This window comes from Oncorhynchus mykiss, chromosome 5, assembly GCF_013265735.2.
Source record: "Oncorhynchus mykiss isolate Arlee chromosome 5, USDA_OmykA_1.1, whole genome shotgun sequence".
NCBI classification, from domain to species: domain Eukaryota; kingdom Metazoa; phylum Chordata; class Actinopteri; order Salmoniformes; family Salmonidae; genus Oncorhynchus; species Oncorhynchus mykiss.
In genome coordinates, this window is record NC_048569.1 from 30,942,607 (window position 1) to 30,956,380 (window position 13,774).

Consider the following 13,774-nt stretch of genomic DNA (forward strand, 5'->3'; position numbering starts at 1 on the left):
TCCAAGATGGTGTAGCAGTGGGGATGTCTGTTTTGATCGTCTTATCCCATCCCTTGAATACAGTATATCATTTTTTTTCGTATATATTTCGTATATATTTGTATTATTATTATTTTTTAAATCTAATTTTCCATCTACAGACTGAACATACTCTCCTGCAACCCGCCTCACACAATGTGGTATGGATCTGATATTTTTACACTTTTGAACCGGAATCCCCTTCAGGAGCTAGCCAGCTAACTAGCTAGTAGTCAGTTAGTCACTGCTAGCGGTCATCACGGTTAACCCAGACTGCCAGCCTCAGCCCAGGCAACTCTTGCCAGCCTACACAGCGCGATATCTACACAGAACATATCGAACTGCTTTTCTCTATCACATCTCTGGATTCCTACCGCAAGCTCTAAACCTTTACTCCGGATCATTCGAGTGGCTACTCCTGTCTAACGTCTCTGTCCCGAAGCAAGCACCAGTTAGCCTGGAGGAAGCCTCAAGCTAGGCCCTTCTCCCAGCTAGCCGAAGAATTCCATCAGATAATTCTTGTGCTTCAATACCTCTTCTGTCAATTGGCCGGGACCCTTTGCTGCCGACACAGAGCCCCGCCGATCCATCACGACTGGTCTGCCGACGTAACCGTCCGAGGGGGTATCAACATACTCTCCCGTTGCAACGTTCCCCTGAGGCCCATCTGCTAGCCCCGGCCTGCTAGCTGTCTGAATCGCCATGCCTACAGCTCGCCTAGCTACTCACTGGACCCTATGATCACTCGGCTACACATGCCTCTCCCTAACGTCAATATACCTTGTCTATTGCTCTTTTGGTTAGTCATTTTTGTCTTATTTCACTGTAGAGCCTCCAGCCCTGCTCAATATACCTTAGCTAGCTAGCCCTTATGTTCCAACCCCCACACATGCGGTGACGGCGCCTGGCTTAAATTGTGCCTCAAGAGACAAAACATCTCTTATCATCACTCAATGCCTAGGCTTACCTCCACTGTACTCACATCCTACCATACCCTTGTCTGTACATTATGCCTTCAATCTATTCTTCCGCTCCCAGAAACTTGCTCCTTTTACTCTCTGTTCCGAAATCACTAGATGATCAGTTCTTTTAATCTTTAGCTGTTCTCTTATCCTACTCCTCCTCTGTTCCTCTGGTGATGTAGAGATTAACCCTGCAGCCCCCAGCATCACTCCCATTCCCCAGGCGCTCTCATTTGTTGACTTATGTAAACGTAAAAGCCTCGGTTTCATGCATATTAACATTAGATTCCCCCGCCCTAAGTTTGTTTTATTCATTTTTATGTACACTCCGCCAACCCGGATGTTCTAGCCATGTCTGAATCCTGGCTCAGGAAGGCCACCAAAAATCCTGAAATTTCCATCCCTAACTATAACATTTCCTGAAAAGATAGAACTGCCAAAGGGGGCGAAGTTGCAATCTACTGCAAAGATAGCCTGCAGAGTTCGGTTATACTATCCAGGTCTGTGCCCAAACAATTCGAGCTTTTACTTTTAAAAATCCACCTATCCAGAAACAAGTCTCTCACCGTTGCCGCTTGTTATAGACCCCCCTCGGCCCCCAGGTGTGCCCTGGACACAACATGTGAATTGATCGCCCCCCCTATCTTCAGAGTTCGTACTGTTAGGTGACCTAAACTTGGACATGCTTAACACCCCGGCCGTCCAACAATCTAAGCTAGATGCCCTCAATTTCACACAAATCATCAAGAAACCTACCAGGTACAACCCTAAATCCGTAACCATGGGCACCCTTTTAGATATCTTTAGATATCTTCCTGACCAACCTGCCCTCTAAATACACCTCTGCAGTCTTCAAACAGGATCTCCGCGATCACTGCCTCATTGCTTGCGTGCGTACTGGGTCCGCAGTCAAACGACCACCCCTCATCACTGTCAAATGCTCCGTAAAACACTTCAGTGAGCAGGTATTTCTAATCGACCTGGCCCCGGGTTTTCTGGAAGGATTCTGACCTCATCCCATCTGTAGAGGATGCCTGGTTGCTCTTCAAAAGTGCTTTCCTCTCCATCTTAAATAAGCATGCCCCATTAAATTTTTTTAGAACTAAGAACATATACAGCCTTTGGTTCACCCCAGAAAAACATCCTGTGGCGTTCTGCATTAGAATCAAAAAGCCCCAGCGATATGCAACTTTTCAGGGAAGTCAGGAACAAATACACTCAGTCAGTTAGGAAAGCTAAGGCTATCTTTTTCAAACAGAAATTTGCTTCCTGTAGCATTAATTCCAAAAGAATTTGGGACACTGTAAAGTCCATGGAGAATAAGAGCACCTCCTCCCAGCTGCCCACTGCACTGAGGATAGGAAACACTGTCACCACCAATACATTTACGATAATCGATCATTTTAATAAGCATTTTTCCACGGCTGGCCATGCTTTCCACTTGGCTACCCCTACCCTGACCAACATCTCAGCACCCCCTGCTGCAATCCAAAATTAAATCTAGAATCGGCTTCCAATTTTGCAACAAAACCTCCTTCACTCATGTCGCCAAACACACCCTCGTAAAACTGACTATCCTACCGATCCTTGACTTCGGCGATGTCATTTACAAAATAGCCCCCAACACTCTACTCAGCAAACTGGATGTAGTCTATCACAGTGCCATGCATTTTATCACCATAGCCCCATATACTACCCACCACTGCGAACTGTATGCTCTCGTTGGCTGGCCCTCATTACATATCCATCGCCAAACCCACTGGCTCAGGTAATCTATAAATCTTTGCTAGGTAAAGCACCACCTTATCTCAGCTCACTGGCCACCATAGCAACACCCACCCGTAGCACGCGCTACAGCAAGTATATTGCACTAATCATCCCCAAAGCCAATACTTCCTTTGGCCGCCTTTCCTTCCAGTTCTCTGCTGCCAATGACTGGAACGAATTGCAAAAATCTCTGAAGCTGGAGTCTTATATTGCCCTCTCTAACTTTAAGCATCAGCTGTCAGAGAAGCTTACCGATCACTGTACCTGTACACAGCCAATCTGTAAATAGCACACCCGACTACCTCATCCCCTTATTATTACTTACCTCTTGCTATTTTGCACCCCAGTATCTCCACTTGCACATCATCATCTATCACTCCAGTATTAATGCTAAATTGTAATTATTTTCACTTATTTTCACGCCTATTTAATGCCTACCTCCTTACTCTTCTACATTTCCACTGTACATAGATTATTGACTGTACGTTTGTTTATGTGTAACTCTGTGTTGTTGTTTTTGTTGCACTGCTTTGCTTTATCTTGGCCAGGCCGCAGTTGTAAATGAGAACCTGTTCTCAACTGGCCTACCTGGTTAAATGAAGGTGAAATAAATAAATAAAAATAAATAAAAAATCTGTCCAATCCCGTTAGTCAAGTCATTGCACGGCAGTGGATGATAGGATGATACACTATCCTGTATTGATTAACACTAGATTATGCTCTTCCCAGAACACTGATGGATCCATATACATTGTGGAAAGTGTTACTGGGGGTGGGGTGGGGAGGAAGCGATATCCCACTGCTTTGCACTTCATGAAAAATGTTCCAATGCAGCCATGTTTATCTTAAAATCAAATCATTTCTGGGTAACAATTGAGTACCTTACTGTTATTGTTTTCAATTATAATGGTAAAAAAAAAGAAACAAACATAGCTTTTTAGCAAATATCAATTTCTCAAGCAAGAATTCTGCTAGGAATGTCTGGGAGTGGTTTGAGTGAAGAGGGAAAACTAAAAACCAGATGTTATTGGCGGCGAGGTTTGAAACTCTCCTTTGTATTGGTCTATTAACTAATTTACCAAATGGTGAAGTCACCTTGGAAGGTCAAAACGCCATCCCACCAAAACAGGCAGAAAATTCGGCCTTTTCAAACAGCTCTCACACAATTTCACAGTGTTACTCAAAACTCACAGTGTGGAAATATATATAAAACACAGAAAAATCATGTTTTTTTTCTTTTACATCACTGGGCCTTTAATAGCCGGAATGATGTAGCACTTTATTGTAATGCCTTCATGACAAAGCATTAACTTATAGATTTCAGAGTCAGGGTTCTTTTGTCCCTCTTAACACTTCCATTCTATTATTCCACACTCATTTTCATGAACACTCATTTGATTTGATTCAATTCTACACACTCTTCTCCACTCGGACCAGTGTGATATATCTCCCCAGGCAGTGTATATGGCCCCAGGCAGTGTACTACCTATCCTGCTTGTGGCCACGCCACCAGATCCTCTCATATCACACTAGCTAGCAGACAGCGTGGCACCCTGGTGTGACTCACTACGTAGAAAGCCATCGTCACTTACAAGAAGAGCAGGGGATCATGGTGACCTCCTAGCATATTAATCTGTTTGTCTAATCTACGCCAGCCACATTACTGTCCATTTTCTCTGGCTAATATGTGACAACACTAGCCAGCTGGCCCGCACTATTGATTTATTGGAGGATACAGGGTGGTGAGAGTCAGCAAGGAGCAGGATAGCAGCATAGCATTTGACAGCGGTGAGGTGCGGTGTGGTGAGGACCTCTCTAGATCACTCAGGTTAATACCGTTAAAAATGGATCGAACATCTATATCTCCAGTTTCTAGGAACTCCATCGAATGGAGGACTTCCAGGAACTAGTGGACATTGGGTGGTTCACAGGAGGGTTAATGATGGCTGGGGTGGAAGCAAGGTCACTAGGGAACCCTTATAACAGGCCCATATTGAGTTTTAGGAGAGCCAAGCTGGTCTTAGGATGCTCTAAGCTAATTTGATCCGGGCTTAATGGCAACTTGAATGGCTCTGTGTTGTGGGTTTCTAGCCTGTTCGTGTTCAAATAAATACATTTGGTCAAAAGCGGTGGCTTCACACTTTTTGGGGGGGGTGACTAATTCTAGCTAGAGGTGGCAGTAGCCAGGTCTGTTGTTGTAACCTTTCTTAGGTAGGCTTAGAGCTTATTGGATAAATCCTGCAGCCTTGGTGCACTTGGGGGTGAACAGTTTCCGGGGGGGATTTTTGAAGAAGACATCCAAACAAATACAGTTTTCATTCAATTACACCATCACCAGACACATCCCATCACTCACCCCCAACTCCTCGGATTCAGCAGAAAGCACACAAAATAACAAGAGTTGAGAGGCCGCCTCTGTAAACTCATTCATTCTCCCTAAACCCTGAGATTAACAAATTTAAGGAGGCTGCATGATCCAAACCTGCGTCTGAACTCCACCTTGTGCAGGACACGGCATTTACGAAAGCAAAAAAAGACGTGGGGGGGCAAGTTTGGTGGGTGGGGGTCACTCGTCAAAATTTACAGCGCTCTGAGTCATTAGCCTCACAGCCAATTTGTTCAAAAGGTCTGCCATAATTCAATCAGGGCCGTGCAGGACACAGGCCTGCTGGCAACCTCTACTGGCATGAGTTTATTTATTTATCCATTGAGGTATTGGGCTCCGTCACTGAAACAGGGCCAGGGGAGGGTTCTTCTAGGGGGAGAATAGCTAACTGCTTATCGTTAGGGCTCAGGATAGGTACGATTTAGTCTCAGTGTGGGGTAGGATCTGGGGTTATGAAACATACATTCATAACAGGCCTGAATCAACACTTCCTCAGAGGTGGTAAGAGGGCTCTGTCATTATCCGTCTGGGAGATAAACCTTGTAGATAACATGTCATGAAAAACCGCTTCAAAGAACATTGTTTTTTTCCTCCTTTTGTTTTCTTTGTCAAATCCTTAAACTAGCCCTGTCGTAATCATAACATTGGAGACAAAGTCAGAGAGTGACTATTTCTTTCTCTTTCTCAAAAATGATTTCCTGGAACCGAGTTGTTGAGGTGAGGAGGGGGGCAGTGAATGCCATGTCAATGCCAGGATGAAAACAGGATCAAACTGATACACGAGAAGGCCCTGAACAGACAATTTGTTGTTTTAATCTTTCACCCCATTTTTCATGTAGGGCTGTTTTTTGAGAAAGCAGATTCCAGATAGTAACATAATACCTGTCTACCTCTGTAATGGGCAGATTGACGGAAGGAACATGACAATCCTCGACAGAGGCAGTAAGGGCAGCAGCAGCCGATGCTAGACGGCAGCTAGGCATTGAGAGCAGCAGGTAGTTTAGCATGCATGTTTAGCATGCATGGCTGGAGATACAAACTGGATTTATACACAGGCACACAAGTAGGGACAACATCCTTTCCTTTTCGCTTCACAATAGACAACCCTGATTCCCTTATTTTATTGTGCTGAAGGAATCTCATCTCATTTTAGTGAAAGGTTTTTGCATGGCCGTCTATTTCTAAGTCGGGGTGGGGGAGAGGGGGAAAACACAAGGCACAGTCTCAATCAGGGGACTGTCTCTATTGTGCAGTAGAGATGCATGGTCAGGCCATTGTGTCTGCTATGCTAATAGAAGCAGGAGTCTTTGAGAGAGCTGGCCAAGAACAGCAGCACTGGCTTGTCTCCGTAGGGTCGATGACATCAATAACAAGCTAATAATCCCTCGCCAGCGATCCACCGCAGTCTGCCTCCCCACCTGTCCCCAGAACACCAGAGGGAAGAGGGGGGAGAAAAAGAGGACACTTTGCTCTTCCTCACGGTTATGTATCGACAGAGCCCACTAGGGGCTGTCTGCTATTGATTGTGCATGTTTTTTTTGTGGCTGAGAAAGGCGCTTGTTATGAGTGGCACGTACAGGATGGGATCTTTGTTGTTGTGCATGTGTGTGTGTGTGTGATATTGCTGCTGTGCTGCCTGCTGTAATGTCAGTCAGGCAGGGTAATTAGATGTTTGATTGGGGGAGCATGGACCGGTATGGTCTCGGGGGTGGTGGTGGTGGTGGTGCTGTATGTGACTGTGTCGGTGTGTGTGTGTCTCTCTCTGCGTGTGTGTCTTTCTCTGTGTGTGTCTCTGTGCAGCCAGTTCGCTCAAGATCTACTGTGAAATTCGACGTCCGTCCAGGTAAGCAGAATGTCAGGAGATGTCTTCAACACAGGCCACTAGACCAATAGAAAAGAGAGTTCTAAACCTCTCTGCCAATAACAGACATAATTTTCTGTTTTCTCCTCCCCACTCAGACCACTCCCAGACAGTCCTCGCAAAATTCTTGCTTGAAAAATGAATCCTTGCTAAGAAGTAATTTTTTGTTTCTTTATGGCCATTTTAATTGAAAACAATCACAGGAGGTTACTTAATTGTTACCAGGAAACTATTTTATATTGAGATAAAAACAGCTGTGTTGGACTTTTAACCCTATCTCAAACATTGACCCTTACCTTAACCATTCGGAATTAATGCCTACATTTGTTTTGTTTTAACCCTATCCCAAACCTTAATGAATAAAGTTAACCTTCGGAATTGGACGTTTATGGACAAACATCGGATTCTGCAGTGTGTGTGTCCTTGTCTCGACAAACCATTTCTGTATCGATCTCGTTTATGCACGGGGGCATTGCTGAAACAGGAAGGTGCCTTTCCCTTACTGTTGCCACAAAGTTGGAAGCACAAAATTGTCTAGAATGTCATTGTATGCTGTAGCGTTGAGATTTCCCTTCGCTGTAATTCAGGGGCCTAGCACGAACCATGAAATACAGCCCCAGACAATTGTTCCTCCTTCACCAAACTTTACAGTTGGCTCTATGCATTGAGGCTTGTAGCGTTCTAATGGCATGCGTCCGTCGGGCTGCCAGATGGTGAAGCGTGATTCATCACTCCAGTTAACGCATTTCCACTGCTCCAGAGTCCAATGGCGGCGAGCTTTACACCACTCCACCCAACGCTTGTCATTGCGCATGATGATCTTAGTCTTGTGTGCAGCTGCTCTGCCATGGAAACCCATTTCATGAAGTTCCCAACGAACACTTCTTAGGCAGCTTGGAACTCGGTAGGGAGTGTTGCAACCGGGGGCAGACGATTTTTACACGCTACGCGTTTCAGCACTAACGGTCCATTCTGTGAGCTTGTGTGGCCTACCACTTTGCGGCATGAGCCATTGTTGCTCCTAAACCTTTCCACTTCAGAAAAACAACACTTACAGTTGACCGGGGAAGCTCAACCAGGACAGAAATTTTACGAACTGTCTTGTTGGAAAGGTGGCATTCTATGAAGGTGCCACGTTGAAAGTCACTGAGCTCTTCAGTAAGACCCTTCTACTGCCAATGTTTGTCTATGGAGATTGCATGAAGGGGTGTCCACATACTTTTGTATATATAGTGTATCTACACTGAACACAAATATAAATGCAACATGTAAAATGTTGGTCCCATGTTTCATGAGCTGAAATAAAAGATCCCAGAAATGTTCATTACGCCCAAAAAGCTTAATTCTCTTTTTTTATTTTGAGCACAAATTTGTTTACATCCCTGTTAGTGAGCATTTCTCCTTTGGCAAGATAATCCATCCACCTGACAGGTGTGGCATATCAATAAGATGATTAAACAGCATGATCTTTACACAGGTGCACCTTGTCCTGGGGACAATAAATGGCCAATCTAAAATGTGCAGTTTTATCACACAACACAATGCCACAGATGTCTCAAGTTTTGAGGGAGCGTGCAATTGGCATTCTGACTGCAGGAATGTCCACCAGAGATGTTGCCAGAGAACTTAATGTTTATTTATCTACCATAAGTCACCTCCAATGCCATTTTAGAGAATTTGGAAGTACGTCCAACTGGCTTCACAACAGCAGACCACGTGTGGGTGAGCGGTTGGCTTATGTCAACGTTGTGAACAGAAAACCCCATGGTGGCGGTGGGGTTATGGTATGAATTCACAGAGATACCGTGACGAGATCCTGAATGCCATTGTCATGCCATTTATCCACCAACATCACCTCATGTTTAGCATGATAGTGCACAGCTCCATGTCGCAAGGATCTGTACACAATTCCTGGAAGCTGAATATGTCCCAGTTCTTCCATGGCCTGCATGGTTACCAGAGATGTCACCCATTGAGAATGATTGGGATACTCTGGATCGACGTGTCCGACAGAGTGTTACAGTTCCCGCCAATATCCAGCAACTTTGCACAGCCATTGAGGAGGAGTGGGACAACATTCCACAGTCTAGAAGAAAAAGAAACGCACACCTATTTAGGCGAGGTGCTGGCTAGCGGAGTAGAAATCTTGAAAATAAAAGAGAGCCGCACTCTCTAGGAGCTCAGATGCAAAAATTGAATTACCAACGTTTCGACAACCAAGCTGTCTTCATCAGGATACAACATTCCACAGGCCACAATCAACAGCCTGACAACTATGCGAAGAAGATGCTGCATGAGGCACATGGTGGTCACACCAGATACTGACTGGTTTTCTGATGGACGCTCCTACTTTTTTTTAAAGGTACTTGTGACCAACAGATGCATATCTGTATTTCTAGTCATGTGAAATCCATAGATTAGGGCCAAATTAATTTATTTCAATTGACTAATTTGCTTATATGAACTGTAACTCAGTACAATATTTAAAATTGTTGCATGTTGGTCTTATATTTTGGTCCAGTTGAATAACCAAAGGCTCCTCAAGGGGGAAACGTCACTCAGAACAACAACACAGTTGTGACAAGACAATACAGTTGAATCCACAGAGAGTAAGGAAAACCATCATATTATACACAATCACATGCACGCACACAACCCTCTTCATTTATCCCCACCAAAAGAGAAAACCATGATGTCACCTTTCTCGATATACCAATTTATTTTGAAAGGTAACCCACTTACTCCACCTAGGGGGATTTTTGATAACTACATCTACAGCCAAGCATGATTGTGTCAGGTTCACTGTGTTGAAAGAATGTCCTTAACATACTGTATACTGTAATATCAAAGCAGCTACATTAAGACTGGGTGTGTGAAGAAATAAAAAATTAAAAATATGTTTCCTTTTTTTAAATTTCCTGTACAGTTACAATGAACTTTGGGATGAACTCTTTGACCAGATGGCACATCTATTTTTACCAGTTTATTTTATATTGAAATATAATTTTATTCTATGAAATTGCTTTAATTCCTGTTCACACCCAGTACACTGTACTGTTGTCTTGACACTTCCACCTACCTCTCCCTTTTCACCCTCCTTTTTCTCCATCCATGTTTCACCTATTCCATGATATCATTCTAGACGTGGCTGTTCCCCCCAAACCCCCATCGTCACCTCTCTTCCACTAACCATCACCAACCATCCTCCTTTCCCTCTCTCCTCCTCCTCCTCCTTTCCCTTCACCTCCGTGGTGACGTAGCTCTTTATCAAACAGAGAAGAGCTCCCCATCGCCCCCTCTCTGCCACTCACCTTCCCTTCATCTCTCTCTACTGCCTCCCTCATTCCCTCTATCCGTCTCCACCAGCGAAGTCTGGAGGAGCTGTAGGAGGACGGCTCAATGTAATGGATGGAATGGAATTAATGGAACGGAGTCAAACACGTTGTGATTGATGTGTTTGGTACCATTCCATTGATTCCATTTCAGACATTACAATGAGCCTGTATAGCTCCTCCCACTAGCCTCTTCCCTCTCCACTGCCTCCCTCCCTCCTTTCTCCTTCCCTCTCCACTGCCTCCTTCCTTCCCTCCTTCCATCTCCACAGCCTCCTTCCTTCCCTCCTTTCCTCTCCACAGCCTCTCTCCAATGCCTATTTCCTTCCATCCTTCTTTCTCCACTGCCTCCCTCCTTTCCTTCATTGATTTTATTTCAGACATTACAATGAGCCTGTCCTCCTATAGCTCCTCCCACTAGCATCTTCTGCTCTCCACTGCTTCCTTCCTTCTCTCCATCTCTCTCCACTGCCTCCCTTCTTTGCTACTTCCCTCTCCACTGCCTCCCTCCTTCCCTCTCCACTGCCTCCCTCCTTCCCTCTCCACTGCCTACTTCCTTCCCCCTTCCCTCTCCACTGCCTCCATCCTCCCCTAGTTCCCTCTCCACTATCTCTCTCCTTTCCACCTTCCCTCTCCACTGCCTCTCCTTCCATAGTTCCCTCTCGACTGATTCCATTCTTCCCTCTCCGATACCTACTTCCTTCCCCTTCCCTCTCCACTGCCTACTTCCTTCCCCACTTCCCTCTCCACTGCCGCCCTTCTCCCCTAGTTCCCTCTCCACTATCTCCCTCCTTTCCTCCTTCCCTCTCCACTGCCTCCCTGATTTCCTCCTTTCCTCTCCACTGCCTCTTTCCTTCCCTCCTTCCCTCCTTCCCTCTACACTAGAACACTCCTTCCTTCCTTCCCAGCCCCTGCACTGCCTCCTTCCTTCCCTCTCCACTGCCTCCTTCCTTCCCTCCTTCCCTCTCCACTGTCTCCCTCATTTTCTCCATCTCTCTCCACTGCCTCCCTCCTTTCCTCCTTCCCTATCTACTAATTCCCTCCTTCCCTATCTTCTGCCTCCCTCCTTCCCTCTCCACTGCCTACTTCCTTCCCTGTCCACTGCCAACTTCCTTCCCTTTCCCTCTCCACTGCCTCCCTCCTTCCCTTGTTCCCTTTCCATCCCCTCCCGCCTTCCCTCTCCACTGCCTCCCTCCTTCCCTTGTTCCCTTTCCACCCCCTCTGGCCTTCCCACTCCACTGCCTCTCTCATTCCCTTTTTCCCTCTCCAATGCCTACCTCCTTTCCCCCTTCCCTTTCCACTGCCTACTCCCCCCCCTTCCTTCTCCAATGCTTCCCTCCTCCCCTAGTTCCCTCTCCACTGCCTCCCTCCTTTCCTCTCCACTGGCTCCCTCATTTCCTCATTCCTTCTCCACTGCCACACTCCAACCTTCCTTCCCTCCCTCTGCACTGTCTCCTTACTTTCCTCTCCACTGCCTCCTTCCTTCCCTTCTTCCCTCTCCACTGCCTCCCTCCTTACCTCTTCACTACCTCTCTCATTTTCTGAATCCCTCTCCACTGCCTCCTTCCTTCCCTCCTTCCCTCTCCACTGCCTCCTTCATTCACTACATCTCTCTCCACTTCCACCCTTCCCTCTCCACTTCCTCCCTTCCCTCTCCACTGCCTCCCTCCTTACCTCTTCACTACCTCTCTCATTTTCTGAATCCCTCTCCACTGCCTCCCTCCTTTCCTCCATCTCTCTCCACTGCCTACTTCCTTTCCTCCATCTCTCTCCACTTCCTCCCTTCCCTCTCCACTGCCTACTTCCTTCCGTCTCTACTGTCTACTTCCCTCCCTCCACTTCCCCCCTTCTCTCTGTCTCCACTGCCTCCCTCCTCCCTCCTCCCCTAGTTCCCTCTCCACTGCCTCCCCCCTTTCCTACTTCCCGCTCCACTGTCTCCCTCCTTTCCTCCTTCCCTCTCCACTGCCTCCCTCCTTTCTTATAGCCCTCTCCAATGCCTCTCTCCTTCCCTCTCCACTGTCTCCACTCCTTTCCACCTTCCCTCTCCACTGCCTCCCTCCTTTCTTATAGCCCTCTTCAATGCCTCTCTCCTTCCCTCTCCACTGCCTCCCTCCTTTCTTATAGCCCTCTCCAATGCCTCTCTCCCTCCCTCTCCACTGTCTCCCTCCTTTCCTCTCCACTGTCTCCCTCCTTTCCTCCTTCCCTCTCCACTGCCTCCCTCTCCCCCATCATCCCTATTCTGCTCCCACTATCCTTCTCTTCCTCTGTTCCCCCTCTCTCCGTCCCCCCTCCCTCTATCCTCACCTATTTGATGAAGTTCACCTTTGCACCAGACTGTATAGGGTCCCCCCCCCTCCATCCCTCCCTCCCACCGTCCCTCCTCACCTCCTTGGTGACGTTGTCCTGCACCAGGCTGTAAAGGGGCACGATGCGGCTGACCTCCAGCAGGACGGGGATGGGCAAGGGCTGCTCACGGCCTGCCTGATGGCACAGGTGGCAGGCCGAAGGGCAGCTGCCCTTCTCCTCACAGCGAATCTCCACACCGCTCACCAGGTCCTCCGCCAGTAGCTGGGTCTTCAGCAGCCCAGACAGGTAGCTGATGAAGGGCATGGATTTGAGCTCGCGCCTGCTGCCCTGGTCTGTCACCTCTGGGAGATGGAGAGGAGAGGGAAGGAGAGAGGGCATGTTTAGACAGTGAGAGGACAGGGTATGAAAACTGAAAAACAGTCTATATTCTAACATCACTTTATATCAGTCCTAACCTTAACCAGTATGAGAAATAGTTGACCCTGTGTCAGTGGTTGGGAGCAACACCTACCAATTCAAACACAGTTTGTGAAAGACAAGGGAATTTACCTTTCATTTAGCTTTATTTACACAGGTTAGTCTCATTGAAATTAAATCTCTTTCGCAAGAGAGACCTCATCATTATTGATAGAAGGTTGTCTGAACGATGAGAGGACCAGATCCAAACACATATAAACTGACACACATAAACTTGCATCAATGTATGTCTGCCACATGTCCTGAATTGCCATAACACATGACTGACAGCTGCACTCACTTCTTTCTATTCACTCCGTCTCCACTCTCCCCTGACTGAGTTTCACATGACCGCCTCACTCACATCACATGTGCTGCCATCTGGATCTACTTTCTATTGCGGTCAACCAAAATAATCCCTCATTGTCATAAACTCCTCCACCGGGAATGAACGGTGGGTGATGACTTATTCCTGCATAGTGTAAATAAGCATTGTTTGATTTTCTCATCGACGGGGAATTCTCGCGCATTACGTTCTGTGCCAGTGGGCTAACAATGTTACATTGGAAAGGAGTGAAACAGGGAGAAATGTTAATTGTGTGTTGAGTGTTTCCCTGGATGGATGGATGGAATGAAGAAAGGAGGGATGGAGGGAGGGAAGGAGACAGCCATGTGTTGCGGAGGC

At 46.6% G+C, this 13,774-nt stretch overlaps 1 protein-coding gene across 1 annotated transcript in view; it reads right to left on the minus strand.

The window, feature by feature from the left end:
* Positions 1–13,774, minus strand: part of LOC110523598 (astrotactin-2-like) — a 430,658-nt gene that overhangs the window by 87,065 nt on the left and 329,819 nt on the right. Inside the window, exon 17 of the mRNA XM_036977273.1 lies at positions 12,712–12,974. Within this exon, the coding sequence (XP_036833168.1) occupies positions 12,712–12,974 (263 nt within the window). The remainder of the gene's footprint in view (positions 1–12,711; positions 12,975–13,774) is intronic.